The following is an 18,409-nucleotide window of genomic DNA, read 5'->3' as shown; positions in this document are numbered from 1 at the left end:
CGGTAACAGTTACATAGCCTTCGGTAACAGTTACATAGCCTTCGGTATCATTAGCATTCAAATAGATTCAGTTACATAGCCTTCGGTAACATGGACATAACATGAGCATTCAGGTACATAGCATTCGGTAACAGTTACTTAGCCTTCGGAAACAGTTACATAACCTCCGGTATCATTAGCATTCAAATAGATTCAGTTCCATAGCCTTCGGTAACAGTTACAATATTGCGTTCGTAATAGTAACATAACATTCGATAACATTTACATAGCCATCGGTAACAATAACATAGCCTTCGGTAGCAGTTACATAGCCTTCGGTAACATTTACATAGCCTTCGGTAACAGTTCCATAGCATTCGGTAACAGTTACAGAGCATTCGGTAACAGTTACATAGACTTCGGTAACAGTTACATAGCCTTCTGAAACAGTTACATAACCTTCGGTATCATTAGCATGCAAATAGATTCAGTTACATAGCCTTCGGTAACATGGACATAACATGAGCATTCAGGTACATAGCATTCGGTAACAGTTAAATAGCCTTCGGTCCCAGTTACCTAGCCTTCGGTAACAGTTACATAGCTTTCGGTAACAGTTACGTAACAGTTACATAACATTAGCATTAACAGTAACATAACCTTTGGTAACAGCTACGTAGCCTTCGGTAACAGTTACATATCATTACAATTCAGTTACATAGCCTTCGGAAACAGTAACATAACCTTCGGTAACAGTTACATAGCCTTGGGCAACAGTTACATAGCCTTCGGTAACATTTACATAGCCTTCGGTAACAGTTCCATAGACTTCGGTAACAGTTACATAACATTAGCATTAACAGTAACATAACCTTTGGTAACAGCTACGTAGCCTTCGGTAACAGTTACATATCATTCGGTAACAGTTACATAGCCTTGGGTAACATTTACATAGCCTTCGGTAACAGTTCCATAGCATTCGGTAACAGTTACAGAGCATTCGGTAACAGTTACATAGGATGCGGTAACAGTTACATAACCTTCGGTAACAGTAACATAACCTTTGGTAACAGCTACGTAGCCTTCGGTAACAGTTACATAGCTTTCGGTAACAGTTACATAACCGTCGGTAACAGTAACATAACCTTTGGTAACAGCTACGTAGCCTTCGGTAACAGTTACATATCACTAGCATTCAGTTACATATCATTAGCATTCAGTTACATATCCTTAGCATTCAGTTACATAGCCTTTGGTAACAGTTACATAGCCTTCTGTAACAGTTACATAGCCTTCGGTAACAGTAACATAGCCTTCGGTAACAGTTACAGAGCCTTCGGTAACAGTTACATAGACTTCGGTGTTACACAGCCTTCGGTAACAGTTACATAGCTTTCGGTAACAGTTAAATAGCCTTCGGTCCCAGTTACCTAGCCTTCGGTAACAGTTACATAAGATTAGCATTCAGTTACATAGCATACTGTAACAGTTACATAGCATTCGGTAACCGATACATAGCGTTCGGTAACAGTTACATAGGCTTCGGTAACAGTTACATAGCATTCGGCAACAGTTACATAACCTTCGGTAACAGTAACATAACCTTTGGTAACAGCTACGTAGCCTTCGGTAACAGTTACATAGCTTTCGGTAACAGTTACATAGCATTCGGGAACAGTTACATAGCCTTCGGTAACATTTACATAGCCTTCGGTAATAGTTACATAGCCTTCGGTAACAGTCACATAACATTAGCATTCTGTTACATAGCATTCGGTAACAGGTACATAGCATTCGGTAACAGTTACTTAGCCTTCGGAAACAGTTACATAACCTTCTGTATCATTAGCACTCAAATAGATTCAGTTACATAGCCTTCGGTAACGGTTACATAGCATTCGGTAACAGTTGCATAGCCTTCGGTAACAGTTACAGAGCCTTCGGTAACAGTTACATAGCTTTCGGTAACAGTTACATAGCATTCGGTAACAGTTACATAGCCTTCGGAAACAGTTACATAACCTTCGGTATCATTAGCATTCAAATAGATTCAGTTACATAGCCTTCGGTAACAGTTACATAACATTCGGTAACAGTTACATAACCTTCGGTATCATTAGCATTCAAATAGATTCAGTTCCATAGCCTTCGGTAACAGTTACATAACCTTCGGTAACAGTTATATAGCCTTCGGTAACAGTTACACATCCTTCGGTAACAGTTACATAGCCTTCGGTAACAGTTACATAACCTTCGGTAACAGTTACATAGCCTTCGGTAGCAGTTACATAACATTAGCATTCAGTTACATAGCATTCGGTAACAGTTACATCTTTTTGTAACAGTTACATAGCCGTCTGTAACAGTTACACATCTTTTGGTAACAGTTACATATTATAGCCTTCGGTAACAGTTACATAACATTCGCATTCAGTTACATAGCCTTCGGTAACAGTTACACATCTTTTGGTAACAGTTACATATTATAGCCTTCGGTAACAGTTACATAACATTACTTCGGTAACAGTTACATAGCCTTGGGTAACATTTACATAGCCTTCGGTAACAGTTACATAACATCCGGTAACAGTTACATAACATTCGGTAACAGTTACATAACATTCGGTAACGGTTACATAACATTCGGTAACAGTTACATAACATTCGGTAACAGTTACATAACATTAGGTAACAGTTACATAGCCTTCGGTAACAGCTACATAGCCTTCGGTACCAGTTACATATCATTAGCATTCAGTTACATATCATTAGCATTCAGTGACATATCATTAGCATTCAGTTACATAGCCTTCGGTAACATTTACATAGCCTTCGGTAACAGTTACATAACATCCGGTAACAGTTACATAACATTCGGTAACAGTTACATAATATTCGGTAACAGTTACATAGCCTTCGGTATCATTAGCATTCAGTTACATTTAGTTACATAGCCTTCGGTAACAGTTACATATCATTAGCATTCAGTTACATATCATTAGCATTCAGTTACATAGCCTTCGGTAACCGTTACATCGCCTTCGGTAACAGTTACATAGCCTTCGGGAACAGTTACATAACATTAGCATTCAGTTACATAGCCTTCGATAACAGTGTCATAGCCTTCGGTAACATTTACATAACATTAGCATTCAGTTACATAGCCTTCGATAACAGTGTCATAGCCTTCGGTAACATTTACATAACATTAGCATTCAGTTACATAGCCTTCGATAACAGTGTCATAGCCTTCGGTAACAGTTACATACCATTAGCATTCAGTTACATAGCATTCGGTAACAGTTACATAACCTTCGGTAACAGTGACATAGCCTTCGGTAACAGTTACATAGCCTTGGGTAACATTTACATAGCCTTCGGTAACAGTTACATAGGGTAACAGTTACATAACATTCGGTAACAGTTACATAATATTCGGTAACAGTTACATAGCCTTCGGTATCATTAGCATTCAGTTACATTTAGTTACATAGCCTTCGGTAACAGTTACATATCATTAGCATTCAGTTACATATCATTAGCATTCAGTTACATATCATTAGCATTCAGTTACATATCATTAGCATTCAGTGACATATCATTAGCATTCAGTTACATAGCCTTCGGTAACATTTACATAGCCTTCGGTAACAGTTACATAGGGTAACAGTTACATAACATTCGGTAACAGTTACATAACCTTCGGTAACAGTGACATAGCCTTCGGTAACAGTTACATAGCCTTGGGTAACATTTACATAGCCTTCGGTAACAGTTACATAGGGTAACAGTTACATAACATTCGGTAACAGTTACATAGCCTTCGGTATCATTAGCATTCAGTTACATTTAGTTACATAGCCTTCGGTAACAGTTACATAACATTAGCATTCAGTTACATAGCCTTCGATAACAGTGTCATAGCCTTCGGTAACAGTTACATAACATTAGCATTCAGTTACATAGCCTTCGGTAACAGTTACATATCCTTCGGTAACAGTTACATAGCCTTCGGTGACAGTTACATAGCCTTGGGTAACAGTTACATAACATTAGCATTCAGTTACATAGACTTCGTTAACAGTGTCATAGCCTTCGGTAACAGTTACATACCATTCGGTAACAGTTACATAGCCTTCCGTAACAGTTACATAACCTTCGGTAACAGTTACATAACATTAGCATACAGTTACATAGCATTCGGTAACAGTCACATCTTTTTGTAACAGTTACATAGCCTTCGGTAAAAGTTACATAACATTCGGTAACAGTTACATAGCCTTCGATAACAGTTACATAACCTTCGGTAACAGTTACATATCCTTCGGTAACAGTTACATAACATTAGGTAACAGTTACATAGCCTTCGGTAAAAGTTACATAACATTCGGTAACAGTTCCATAACATTCGGTAACAGTTACATAACATTCGCAATCAGTTACATAGCATTCGGTAACAGTTCCATAGCCTTCGGTAACAGTTACATAAAATTAGCATTCAGTTACATAGCCTTCGATAACAGTTACATAACCTTCGGTAACAGTTACATAACATTAGCATTCAGTTATATAGCATTCGGTAACAGTTACATAGCCTTCCGTAACAGTTACATAACCTTCGGTAACAGTTACATAACCTTCGGTAACAGTTACATAGCCGTCGGTAACAGTTACATAACATTAGCCTTCAGTTACATAGCATTCGGTAACAGTTACATAGCATTCGGAAACAGTTACATAGCCTTCGGTAACAGTAACATAGCCTTCGGTAACAGTTACATAAAATTAGCATTCAGTTACATAGCCTTCGGTAACAGTAACATAGCCTTCGGTAACAGTTACATCTTTTTGTAACAGTTACATAGCCTTCGGTAACAGTTACACATCTTTTGGTAACAGTTTCATAGCCTTCGGTAACAGTTACACATCTTTTGGTAACAGTTACATATTATAAAGTAACAGTTACATAGCGTTCTTTAACAGTTACACAGCGTACGGTTACTGTCACATAACGTTTGGTAACAGTTACAACGTTTGGTAACAGTAACTTAACAGTCGGTAACAGTAAAATAACGTTTGGTCACAGTAACAACGTTTGGTAATAGGTACATAACGTTTGGTAACAATTCTGTGACTTGTGAATCAGCTTACAACATGGCGGACATGGCAGATCAGGAGATTGAACTTTTGATAAATCATTTTAAAAGGTGAAACCTAAGCTGGACACACTTCAGGAATTTGAGAGGTGGATGAAGGATCAAGCAGTAGCTCATGAAGATGATACTGAGGATAGTAAGGAGAATATTAGATTGGATACTACCCTGGGACATGTAACTGCTGTGTCACACACCTACTTTCCAAAGATCACCACCTTTTCCGGTAACCAAACCAAGGAAGTATCTTATGATGTTTGGCGAAGTGAAGTGGAATGCATCATCAAAGAAGGTCATACGCCACAGACAACCTATCTATGTCATCACAGGTGCTGGATGATATACCGGAAGCTTCATCATCATACAAGATTCCTGGCATTAGAGAAGCTCAGAAGAATGACACCATGCTAGGACTTTGGATTTCTCGAGTAAGATCAGGACAGAAGCCTAGACGAGATGAGCTACCACCATCAGCTACCTTTCCACCTTTCTGAAGAATTTTGAGAAGCTGCGTCTTCGAGATGACATCCTGTATAGGGAGACCATTAGAGAAGGGAAACCGACAGTTAGCTGTACCTCGGACCAGGGTGTCTACCATACTGACTATGGTATACGATGACATGGAACATCAGGGCTGTGATCGGACATTATCTCTTCACAATGATAGATTTTTTTGGATAGGAATGACGAGAGATGTTGAGGAATACATCAAGGGATGCGATCGATGTCTGCGAAAGAAGACACCAGCGAACCAAAGAGCACCGTTAGTGAGCATCCACACCTATCAGCCTCTTGAACTTGTCTGCATTGATTTCCTTGGTCTAGAAACCTCGAAAGGAGGACAGCAGTACATTCTCGTCAATACAGACCATTTCACGCGATATGCTGTTGCCATTCCCACCAGGAACATGACAGCGAAGACGACAGCAGAAGTATTCTTTAACAACTTTGTGATTCACTAGGGATTGCCTAAAAGAATACATTCGGATCAAGGTCCCAACTTCATGAGCAGACTGATGAAGGAACTGTGTGCCATTAACGGAATGGAGAAGTCTAATACAACACCTTACCATCCCATGGGAAACGGGCTTTGCGAAAGGTTCAATCGTATGCTCCTTGGTATGTTGGGAACATTATCCGAAGATAAGAAGCAGAATTGGAAATATCACGTCGGTCCCCTTGTTCATGCCTATTGTACCCGGCAGGAATCGACTGGCTTCACACCATATTTTCTCATGTTTGGGCGAAATCTAAGATTACCAGTAGACCGAGCCTTCGGGGTGGACAACACCGGAGTTTCATCAGAGTCGTTGACGACTTATGTTGATTCCCTGAAGGATAAACTCTCCAATGTCTATGAACTGGCTTCAGCATTCTCGCAACGAAAGAAGATGAGACAGAAGGATGTGTATGACTCGAAGGTCAGAGGTGCTGTCCTTGCCATTGGTGACTGAGTACTTGTGAAGATCGTCGCTTTCGATGGAAAGCACAAGCTCTCTGACAAGTGGGAGGAACATCCTTACATAGTCATCACCAAGCCAAACCCAGATGTACCAGTGTATGAAGTTAAGAGGGAAGATGGAGAGGGAAGGTCGAAGACGTTTCATCGAAATCTACTTCTTCCAATTAGCTATCTACGTGGACGATCAGACAAACCAGTACCAAGGCCTCGAAGACCAAGGAAACCTCCGACTACACCTGTCACGCAAGACGAGGACAACGTCAATGTAGCAGAGACATTCTCGACAGACGAGATAATAGTAGTTTTGGAATGTGGAGTTCATGACGACAAATCCGGGCCCAGAACTGACTGCCAAGATGAGTCTGAGCAGGCAGATGAGGAGGAAGAAGAGGACGCTCTTCAGGATGATTCATCTACTGCGACGGGAGGTGATGAAGACAATAACCAGGACACAGATTGTGATATCCGAGAGGGCGTTTCAACTGGGCCACGACGGTCACAGAGAGAGATAGAGAGGGAGAAGAAAACCATCTTGGATGAACAGCAATGCATACCAGTTTAGACAGCAGCCTGAACCAGGTTGGAAGGTGCGTGCTCACTATCTGGAGTCCATCACAAGGTCGAGTGTCTTGAAGGGAAAAGAAGTTGATGTCGCTTCCACACTACTCAGCCTCATCTCAGGACAGTGAATTTGTTTTAATTAGTTCTATTTTATTATTATTGATTTATGTTTTATTTGTTTCAGCATCTAGTCTTCTGTGATCAGCGTCGAGGACGACTTTTCACAAAGCAGGGGATGATGTAGCAGGGACATTATTTAGTGTAGTTTTATTAAAATATGTAGTAGTGTATAGTTTATGATATTTTCCCGAGCGTCTAATGTAGCATGTAACGCGTCCGTAACTTGCGTCGTCCGTTATAGTATCGTCCGTATTAATGTAGTAATGTATACGTTTTGTGCGCGTTCGTTTCGTTTGTATCGTACTCTGTAATTGTAGTGTCCGAGTGGTCAGTCTTTGTGGTGCTACGTCATGTAGTTTCTGTTATTTCATTGGTTGTTTCTATTGGGCTATTGGGCGGGATATTCTTTGTATAAGTCAGTGTCAGACATTTTTTCGTGACAGGATGGACCTGACCAATTTATATGTAAGTGTTTTACCTTTCTGATATTCTCTATCTGCACTTCTTTTTCCTATAGATAGATAACTATAGGATAAAGGTTTTGTTATATATATATATATATATGTTAAAGGATTTATTAGTAAAGAGCATGTAAGACATTCTCTATTTAAAGTAACCATTATGATAATTTGTATTTTATTAATTCATTTAATAAACTATATCCTTATGAAATATATACTTGTGTATAAGTCGTGGTTTTATGCGTGTAATTGCGAGAAAGTATAGAAGGGTTTTGTTTTGTTGTTAGTATCGTAACGTACTGTACCTATACCTGTAGCGTGTGTCATGCACTGGTGTCTTCCGTAACTGGACTTTGAGCCACACTCATGTAGACTACCCTAGCCTATATCTGAATTATTGTAGAATTAGATATATTAGAAATGTAAAGATAACTGTATCTTTTACTTATAACTGTTATTGTAGATCTTCGTAGAAGTGTAAATTTGTAATTGTAATAGCATAACGTNGCTGCCGAAGCGTAGCGCGAGTAGGGGGATGGTACGGGAGGGGGTAATCCCCCTCCCGTAAGGGGAGTTTGGGGGATCTCCCCCCAAAAAACTGTGTTTTCTAGAACGTCTCAGAAGCGATTTCCCGTGTTCTGAGGATTGTTTTTATGTTTAATTAACAAGAAGAAAAAAAAACAAAAAACATATCTTGAATACTGTATATGGCCCAAAGACTTTTTTTGTGTACTGGAAAGAAAATTATAGTTTCGGTTCAAATTATCTATCAACAGCATGTCCACACTGATTAACTCGTGTAAGGGCGTGCATATTACCAACAGTGGTACATTTGCTAAACTATTTGGTTAAAATGGTACAACTTAGGAGGCACATACGCGTAACCTTTATATTTAATTTAAAATTATCATACGGGNGGCCCCCCCCCCCCCCCCCCCCCTAAATCCGCGCCTGACTACAGGTCTACCACCTGTGTGGTTCTAGGACGGCGTGGACAGTGATGCATTTCTTTCAAGAATACAAGATACAAAAATATTTATTTTCCGTCGATTTTGCAAAACATACACCATAAGCTTCAAAGAGCTTGTATTTCGACAAAACATGAGTATAATAACAGAGACAAAAAAGACATTACAGCATGAAACAATTAATAAACATGATACATGCTGTAAGCACAGAAACAAGAGTTTATCACTTGGAAAGCAATTTAAAAGCCACATGCTGTCTACTGAGATACATCATTCTCATGGGTAGTAGTCGTGTTCAAAAATAAAGAAACACATCAATAAAAATAAATAAAGCACTTAAAACAGCTCATTTAGTCTAGAATATTTGTTAGATAATCCGTAAAAAATGAACGGTTTTAGATTGACTGGCCTATGATTTAAACCATCTATCCCTTTACAAACTTGAAAATATAAAAAGTACGGGCATTGTTTTGATCCCATTTTATTAGGCCTATATGTAAATTTGATAATTTGGCTATATGATAAATTTAAACTAAAATTTGGCTATATAATAATAAATTTGGCTATATGATAAATTTAAACCATCTATCCCTTTACAAACATGAAAATATAAAAAGTACGGGCATTGTTTTGATCCCATTTTATTAGGCCTATATGTAAATTTGTAGCCTAACGTTGTATATATATATATAATATAGAACTAGTTTACCAGTAGGTAAAGGTTAGCTTTAATAAACCGGTTACGACTTACGTTGGAACAACCACTGCCGGACCACTGAACAGCGGGACGTACGGTCCTAACTTTATCTTTAAAAACGAAATTCTTAAATTATTTATTCTAAAAGCCCAAACTGTAAGCAATGTACTAACATTAAAATCAGTACAAAATCATATGTCTGTGTACGGTTTTATATCCGTGGACATTTATAAGTAAGCCGCCACTGATCCGGATTAGATTACGGATTAGCGGACGAAGCTGGTCTTTTCTAACATACCTTTCAGGTATTTTCAGTTCATTTATTTTTGTTTTATTTCTATATTTTGATCAATATTGTTTTCATTTTTTATAAAATAATGTTTTACATTGTAAATGATCAAACTCAAGATCAAACAAAACCGATCCTATGGTAATCTAAAACTTACCGCCTACGAAACTTTGGTTATTATTCACTTTGACGCTAGGTGGCGCCTAGTATCGAGGCTTCGTTGCTAGGGAAAATACCGGAAGAGGGACCCGTATCCATTAGTCTGAAAGTGTGAAAGTTACAATCAAGCATCAAGATGTACGACGGCGATGAATCTGAGGGTCCGAAAGGAACTTTTGAAATATACAAAGCTGAGGCAGACACTCTATACAAACAAGGAGAATATAGAAAATCTATTGAAAGTTACACGACAGTAAGTTTCTCTAAAAAGTTTGTGAATGTTTACAGTTCTTATACGATACCAATACAGTAACGGGTCTACTGTAGTGGAACCGTTGTTGATGTAATGTTTGGAAGTTCATTAATGATTGGAATAATGTATATATCTTTACATGCGTTTATCTCTCTCTATTTTTTGACGATTGTCTTAATCCGTGTTGACTTTTAGAACAGGATTTTGTATTGTTTGTTGCTGTATCAGAATATATCCGACGTTTTTTCACTTATTCTACGAGCGTTTTCAAAGGACTTATAATTTACTGGTGTATTTACAGTTACAGTAGGGATATGTAATTCTTAGCAAACATTTTATTGAGGCACTGTAGGCTGGCTTGACATATATATCCTAAAAGCAAGGTGTGTAAGCTTAAGTTTGTAAGCTTGAATGAAATACAGTACTAACAGTAAAAGTGTCTCGTTCTATTGAATTCTATTGTATTGGCTGTTGAATTTGAAGGGGAAAGTGAATCCATGTTTTGCTGAATATGCTGTACATGTGCCTATTATATATATGTTTCAATTATTGTCAAGAGACAGAATTTGCATGCAATGTATAGGTAGATCAACCATTTTGATGTCACAATTTCTGAACCATTAATTACATTTATGACAGATTGTAGTGGTCGATAGAATTTGTACCTTTTAACCAAAAGTTTAAAATTGCTATGATTTCCTTTGTGCAAGGTCATCAACTTCAAAATTCTTTCTTTCTTTCTTTTCCCCAAAAGGCGTTGGAGCTACAGCCAAATGAGAAAAATACTTTGGTAGCCAGATCAAAATGTCATCTACAACTTGGAGACACTGCCAGTGCTTTGCTTGATGCTGAAACATCACTTAGTGATGACAAAACTTTCCACAAGGTATACACATGTACATTTATAGTATTATCATTTAGTAAGTTTAGTAAAGACACCTTGTATACCACAAGGTATACACATGTACATTTATAGTGTTGTAGTTATGTAAATTGAGTAAAGACACCTTTGGATACCACAAGGTATATAACATATACATTTATAGTGTTGTAGTTTAGTAAGTTGAGTAGAGACACCTTGTATACCACAAGGTATACACATGTACATTTATAGTGTTGTAGTTTAGTAAGTTGAGTAAAGACACCTTTGGATACCACAAGGTATATAACATGTACATTTATAGTGTTGTAGTTTAGTAAGTTGAGTAAAGACACCTTGTATACCACAAGGTATATAACATGTACATTTATATTGTTGTAGTTTAGTAAGTTGAGTAAAGACACCTTGTATACCACAAGGTATAAGCACGTACACAATTTTATTCATAATTCTTTGGTATATACCTTAATTGATACCACTATTGAACCAAGGGGATGCACACAATAACCCTATTGACTTATAATTATATATAAATAGGATATGTACATCAGGCTTCAACTTTGTATCAACCTTTTCAAAATATCTTTCCATATATTTACCTTTCTTCAACATTGGGAATTTCTTAGGATATGTAGATAGATTCCTATTGATTTTCAGCGGTACATGTATAATTTCACTATTGAAAATATATAGAACCATCCTGTTAATTTTTCTAGCACCAAAGAAGGTCCAACTTTCTATAGTAAAATTGTAAAGAAAGGTACTATAACAATAAAAAATATTTTCAGGCTTCGATTTGGCTAATAATCTTGTACATTTACTTCCTCAAGTGGGTACGTTTATTAGTTTAATCTTGATCACATGTTGGTGCTATATATATATGCTACATATGCAACAAATGTCATTAACATAAAAGTTAATTGAAAAAGTTTTGGATATATATATATATTGACTATACATATTGAGGTCAGGTAGAAACTGAGAACCCTTTGATTTGAAACTAGATATCTTATTCCACACAATGAATTAATTAATACTACTATTAAGATCCTAGTATTAGTAACTTCCACCTGGTCAGGAATCTAGATTTTGAAAATCAATATTTACACAACAGGACCCACTTGTATAAAACATCTCAAAGTTAAGGAAAATCTCAAGCAATGTATTGTCTATGGGAAATCTTAGGCTTGAGGAAATCTCAAGAGTTGAGATGTTTTATACAAGTGGGCCCAGTTCATATAGCTTCATAAAATACTTTTCATATGATGCATTGCATGATTAGGTCTGCTGCTGTTGTTGTTCACTTTTTGTTATGGGACTTTACAGGGTGTGTACCAGAAGGCCCAGGCCCTCTACTACCAGGGCGATTTCGAAATGGCTCTCGTCTTTTACCACAGAGGACATAAACTAAGACCGGAGCTGCAGGAGTTCCGTCTGGGCATTCAGAAGGCCCAGGAAGCCATCGACAACTCTGTAGGATGTGAGTTGTGTAGAAGTTATCATAAAGACCAGCTTACTAGCCATCATTTGATTAATATAGCAAATCATGATGTCGTTCTGAATAAATACTTTGTCAAAATTGAAAATAAGGACACAATTTATACTCAGGTTAAGGAAAATTTGCTGGGTAAACTTTTACTGCAGTAGCATTTTTCTCACATAGCATGTTATTGTATCATTGTAAAGATGAAATGTTAGAAAATATTGTCTGAAAGAAAAATTCTTCTTTTATGAGTTTCAAAAATGTCTAACAGACAAAAATGTTGTGCTATTTGAATGCGTCTTAATGCAATTTGGATCTACACTAAATGAATGAATATTTAAAATGGAAAATATTTTTGTTTAGCCCCAGACAAAGTCCAGCTGACCACAGAAGGTGACCTTACCTTCTTTCAGAAACAGGATGAGGTAAGAAAGTCAACTTTTCAGCTCATTGCTTAAATGTGTAGTTTTCAATATTTTGTTAAAATTCTATTCTCCTGTCATTATATTGAGATTAGGGACATTCATACATGTATAGTCTATAGAGGCTACCCATGTCAGCGGAGTGTGTCAATTTTTGTTCTGTCCGATCACAGCTGACCTGTTCTGATTCAATGTCTAGAAACTGACAGATTTTAGTCACACTAATTATACAAAGATAAGTATGTGAATAACTAGTTTCAGTTTGTGTTTCAGATTTCTAAGGCCAGTGCTAGGTTCACTATTATTATTTAAGGAAATTGTCAAAAGAAATATGTTGATTTGGGTGAGAGTTGGGGCATTTATGTGTTGCAGACATTTTCTAGTTTTGTAAACATGTGCAAAGTGCACTGATGATTATTAGATCAAATATTATTTATAATTAATAAACTTGACAGCGATCAACATGTTCTTCATATCCAATAGAAACAAACAACTACATGTTTCTTTGCATAATAAAATCAATGAAATTGTCTGTTTGAGATCACACATATTAAAAAATATGAAAAAACTCACACTGAAAGAAATAGTATGGAGAATTCTAAGTATCATTTGACTTGAGAGTTTTAAGTATCATTTGTCTGGCTGTGTATTACAGAAGCGACTCCCCAAGCGAGGAGGAGGTTATAGTATGGGACGTTCTCTGGCTCAAGCGCCTATTAGAAGAAGGAAGTTTGACCTCAACAGATCACCCGGTAACGAGAAAACCATCAAACAGCTCCTCGGGGAGTTATATGGCGACAGACAGTACCTTGAGAGGCTTCTAAAAGAAACAGGTAAAACTAAAACTAAATCGTAAGAATAGACATACAAAAAATGTTTGTGATGCTTCGTGTTGTATTTGTGAAATGTATGAATTGTAAATCTTTAAGAAATGTAGGTGTCACCTTGATAAAATGCTACCAGCTTCTTCCTGGCTTTGCTAGAAAGAATTTCTCTTTTTAAAACTCAATCAGTAGAGCGTCAGACTAGCAAGAAAGAAACAACAGTTGATTTCAATAGGGGGAAAAGATAAACGATAAAGCAATTGTCAAGTTGATTTCAAAAGGGGGAAAAGATAAACGATAAATCAATTGTCACTCTTAGTCCCAATATTTTGGCCTCCAGGTCTCCTTTAAGGGAGAAAGTCAACAATTAATGAGTTCCAGTTACTCCTGAAGAAACAATTAAGATGGATGTAACTTGAATTCATCGTTGACTTTTGCCAATGAAGAAGGTCAGGAGGCCGGTTCATTGGGACTGAGGGTGATTTTGATTTAGTAAATAAGGCATCATGGTTTTGAATTCCTAGTGGAAGCACTGAACAAATAATGACCTCTGTCACATCAGCACTACCTTCGTAGGGTTAATACTTCACAACTTTTTTTATTTAACAAATACTACAAAAATAAATTGGTCACTTAAGAAAAATAAGTGATCTACAATATGAAATTTGATTTTTTTTTTATTGCAGATCCCAACACAAACATGGGTAAGACGATATCCAACCTGGTAGAGGAGGGATTGATGTACCTCGACACACGCACAGACTTCTGGCGCCAACAGAAACCAATGTACGCTCGTAGACACGAAAAGATCATGCAAAGGCACCGGTTTGAGTCGAACACAGGAAAACTCTCACCCAACGACTACATCATCAGAGAACTAGAGCGAATAGACCTAGGTAAGTGTCACCTAACAACATCGTCAGAACTAGAGCGAATAGACCAAGGTAAGTGTGACCTAACGACATCGTCAGAACTAGAGCGAATAGACCTAGGTAAGTGTCACCTAACAACATCGTCAGAACTAGAGCGAATAGGGTAGGCCATTATGCAAGTGTTGCCTAAGGACTGCATGTTCAGAAAACTAAAGCAAAGAGAGAATTGTTAGTATAGGGTCACCATGTGTGTAGTCCTTTAACCATTGTTCCATTCAACGCTTTTCCTACCCATGTATTTCATTTTTATTTATCACCAGTGTTTGCTAAAATCAATTTTGTAGAATTTAGCTATCAATCTAAGATATTGGATGTTTACATGACGGTTTTGTAGGGAAAATCATGAGTTTATTGAGGGTGTTAACTTTTCAAAGAAATATAATTATGATTTTAGCACAAATTGAAGGAAAGTACCAAGAAAGTTTAAAGAAAGCTCAAAGATGCCTGAGTACAGTGGAGAACTTTACAGAAGATCAAGTACCTAACAAACTAGAGGTGATCGCTAACCTACACAGCTGTATCGGCAATGCCTACCTAGAGATGGGACAGTTTGACAAAGCTTTGGAACACCACCAGCTAGACTACAACATGGGAGACGCACAGTCAGTATTGTCTAATTAGTGAGACTCAGTCAGTATTCTCTAATTAGTGAGACTCCCAGTCAGTATTGTCTAATTAGTGAGACTCATAGTCAGTATTGTCTAATTAGTGAGATTCACATCCAGTATTATCTTATTAGTGAGACTCACATTCAGTATTGTCTAATTAGTGAGACTCACAGTCAGTATTGTCTAATTAGTGATAATTAGTGAGACTCACAGTCAGTATTGTCTAATTAGTGATAATTAGTGAGACTCACAGTCAGTATTGTCTAATTAGTGAGACTCAATCAGTATTGTCTAATTAGTGAGACTCAGTCAGTATTGTGTAATAAGTGAGACTCACATTCAGTAGTATCTAATGAGCAAGACTCACAGCCAGTATTATCTAATTAGTGAGACTGACATTCAGTAGTATCTAATGAGCGAGAGTCACAACCAGTATTATCTAATTAGTGAGACTCACATTCAGTATTGTCTAATGAGTGAGACTCACAGCCAGTATCATCTAATTAGTGAGACTCACAGTCAGTATTGTCTAATTAGTGAGATTATCAGTCAGTATTGTCTAATTAGGGAGACTCACAGTCAGTGTTATCTAATTTGTGATTATGATCAATCATTCATGTATAGTGTCGAGATATTTGAACTTTCAAGTTTGTTCATGATGAGAGTCGTGTACAAATATCATACATGTATGGTGTATATTGATTTTAAACAAAATTTTGTAATTCTTGTTTGGTATCGTCAAATTATACGTTTGTTATGAATATTTAAACAACAGATTCATGCATAATAGCTTATGTTCATTTGCAAAAAACTTAAAATTAAAACAAATTTTAAATGTTCACAAATAAGAATTGTCAAATGTTTAAAGCAAATCAAATCAAGGTAAGTCATATATATATAACTATTTTGTTTGTAAATTTATTTATTGATTTAAAAGAAAAATTAAAAACAAAGCTTAAATTATATTTAGGTTAAAAACAAATAATGTGGTATTATATTTTTTCAGTAATCTGGAAGAAGCCAAATCCAGAGGGTTAGATAACTTGGGTCGAGTCAACGCAAGACACGGCAACTACCAAAAAGCCATTGATGTGTAAGTTATCTCTAATAACTCCGCTCACGCTATTAAAAGTTGTTATATCTGTTCATGTTCTGACCTAATTATGCGAGACATTTTATCTTCAAAACAGTTTTAGCATTATTGGCTAATTTTTCTACATGTATGTTAGTGAAATAAAGCTTGAATTGATTAGTGACAATTATATATATTAGTTCATGTTGATGTTGCGGTATCTGTGCTGTAGCATTCAAGTAAGGTGGCACTGTAAAAGATGCCGTTGGAAGCACGGTCCCACTACAAACAGAACACAATACATCTCCAGCACATACGCAGGCATACACACATAGGGAGATATTAGCCAGGTGGCATAGGACTAGTAGTTAGCGCCTGATAAGGCAGCTCCTGCGAATTCCTCATAATTGAATTAATTAATGTATATATGCTAATTGTATTACTTGTATGTCTATGTACTGTAAAGCGCTTTAGAGTGGCTTATGTTAGCTAGATAGGGCGCTATATCAAATGTTGTATATTAATATCATTATTTTGTTCATTATTTTGAGTATTTTTTTAAATACATTATCTTAGTTGGCAGATGTCCACTATGGATCTCTGAAGGCTATTCCATTATTTTGCTCTAATGGGGCAGGATTCTGCTCCTAGTTTAAGATTACCAGTGATTCATGATACTTTTATTGACCTTGGTTGCATAATGTGATCAAGTGATCCTGTAATGATTAGTATGTTTATGAATTGTTATATAACAAGCTCAAATCAAATTTTATGTACTATTACACTTTTTTTATGAAAATTTCCAACCGTATTAGTTATCAAAATATATAGGATGATGTTTTTTATAAGATTTTTGTTGTGAAAATATCAAAAATAGCCAAGTCATTATTTTAATTTTATATATATTATATATATAGAGTCATTATGTAAATCAAAATGAATACAATTACATATACTTTTTACATTACAGATGGGAACAAAAACTTCCAATATCTAAATCAGCATTAGAAAGCACATGGTTGTATCATGAAATTGGTCGCTGTTATTTAGAAATTAATAAATTTGAAAAAGCAAGAGATTACGGAGAGAAGTCACTGACAGCAGCTGAAGAGGCAGAGGATCCAATGTGGCAGCTTCAGGCTACTGTCCTTATAGCTCAGTCAGAAGGTAAGTCAGCTTCAGACTACTCCTTATAGCTCAGTCAGAAGGTAAGTCGGCTTCAGGCTACAGTCCTTATAGCTCAGTCAGTAGGTAAGTCAGCTTCAGGCTACTGTCCTTATAACTCAGTCAGAAGGTAAGTCAGCTTCAGGCTACTGTCCTTATAGCTCAGTCAGAAGGTAAGTCAGCTTCAGACTACTCCTTACAGCTCAGTCAGAAGGTAAGTCAGCTTCAGGCTACAGTCCTTATAGCTCAGTCAGTAGGTAAGTCAGCTTCAGGCTACTGTCCTTATAGCTCAGTCAGAAGGTAAGTCAACTTCAGGCTACTGTCCTTATAGCTCAGTCAGAAGGTAAGACAGCTTCAGGCTAGCTACTGTCCTTATAGCTCAGTCAGAAGGTAAGTCAACTTTAGGCTACTGTCCTTATAGCTCAGTCAGTAGGTAAGTCAACTTTAGGCTACTGTCCTTATAGCTCAGTCAGTAGGTAAGTCAGCTTCAGGCTACAGTCCTTATACCTCAGTCAGAAGGTAAGTCAGCTTCAGGCTACTGTCCTTATATATAGTTCAGTCAGTAGGTAAGTCAGCTTCAGGCTACTGTCCTTATAACTCAGTCAGAAGGTAAGAGATCAATTCAACCTCACAGGATTTAATCCAAGATACAAGCTTCACAGACCAGATTAATATCTTATCAAGTCATCAGTTATCTGGAAAGGAAAAAATAGAGACAATAGTGACAATGCTGGTCTGTGTAAATTGTTTTAGGGCTTGTATGGTGACAGTTTTGTTACAAAAATAGTTATAGATGAAGATTTCTAACTCTGTGACCAGTTGATCATGACGTTGACGGTCATGTGACCAGTTGATCATGACGTTGACGGTCATGTGACCAGTTGATCATGATGTTGACGGTCATGTGACCAGTTGATCATGA

At 36.9% G+C, this 18,409-nt stretch overlaps 2 protein-coding genes across 2 annotated transcripts in view; both read left to right on the top strand.

Moving 5' to 3' along the window:
* Positions 1-6,136: 6,136 nt before the first annotated feature.
* Positions 6,137-7,156, top strand: LOC110455850. The gene is made up of 2 exons (XM_021506258.1): positions 6,137-6,553; positions 6,599-7,156. Exons 1-2 carry the CDS (start codon positions 6,137-6,139, stop codon positions 7,154-7,156), a joined length of 975 nt encoding a protein of 324 aa, XP_021361933.1.
* A 2,749-nt stretch (positions 7,157-9,905) lies between these two features.
* Positions 9,906-18,409, top strand: part of LOC110455857 (tetratricopeptide repeat protein 25-like) — a 14,594-nt gene continuing 6,090 nt past the window's right edge. Inside the window, exons 1-9 of the mRNA XM_021506268.1 lie at positions 9,906-10,102; positions 10,857-10,988; positions 12,309-12,462; positions 12,829-12,890; positions 13,543-13,720; positions 14,398-14,607; positions 15,038-15,245; positions 16,258-16,344; positions 17,294-17,490. Of these exons, the coding sequence (XP_021361943.1) occupies positions 9,986-10,102; positions 10,857-10,988; positions 12,309-12,462; positions 12,829-12,890; positions 13,543-13,720; positions 14,398-14,607; positions 15,038-15,245; positions 16,258-16,344; positions 17,294-17,490 (1,345 nt within the window). The 5' untranslated portion in view covers positions 9,906-9,985. The remainder of the gene's footprint in view (positions 10,103-10,856; positions 10,989-12,308; positions 12,463-12,828; positions 12,891-13,542; positions 13,721-14,397; positions 14,608-15,037; positions 15,246-16,257; positions 16,345-17,293; positions 17,491-18,409) is intronic.

This window comes from Mizuhopecten yessoensis, unplaced genomic scaffold (assembly GCF_002113885.1).
Source record: "Mizuhopecten yessoensis strain PY_sf001 unplaced genomic scaffold, ASM211388v2 scaffold8387, whole genome shotgun sequence".
Lineage (NCBI taxonomy): Eukaryota > Metazoa > Mollusca > Bivalvia > Pectinida > Pectinidae > Mizuhopecten > Mizuhopecten yessoensis.
This window is presented reverse-complemented; position numbering and strand designations above follow the sequence as displayed.

Coding starts and splice junctions, on each gene's coding strand:
- LOC110455850 (XM_021506258.1), top strand. CDS start 6,137: ATGAGCAGACTGATGAAGGAACTGTGTGCCATTAACGGAATGGAGAAG. Junction 6,554..6,598: donor AGGATGTGTATGACTCGAAG/GTCAGAGGTGCT, acceptor GTACTTGTGAAG/ATCGTCGCTTTCGATGGAAA.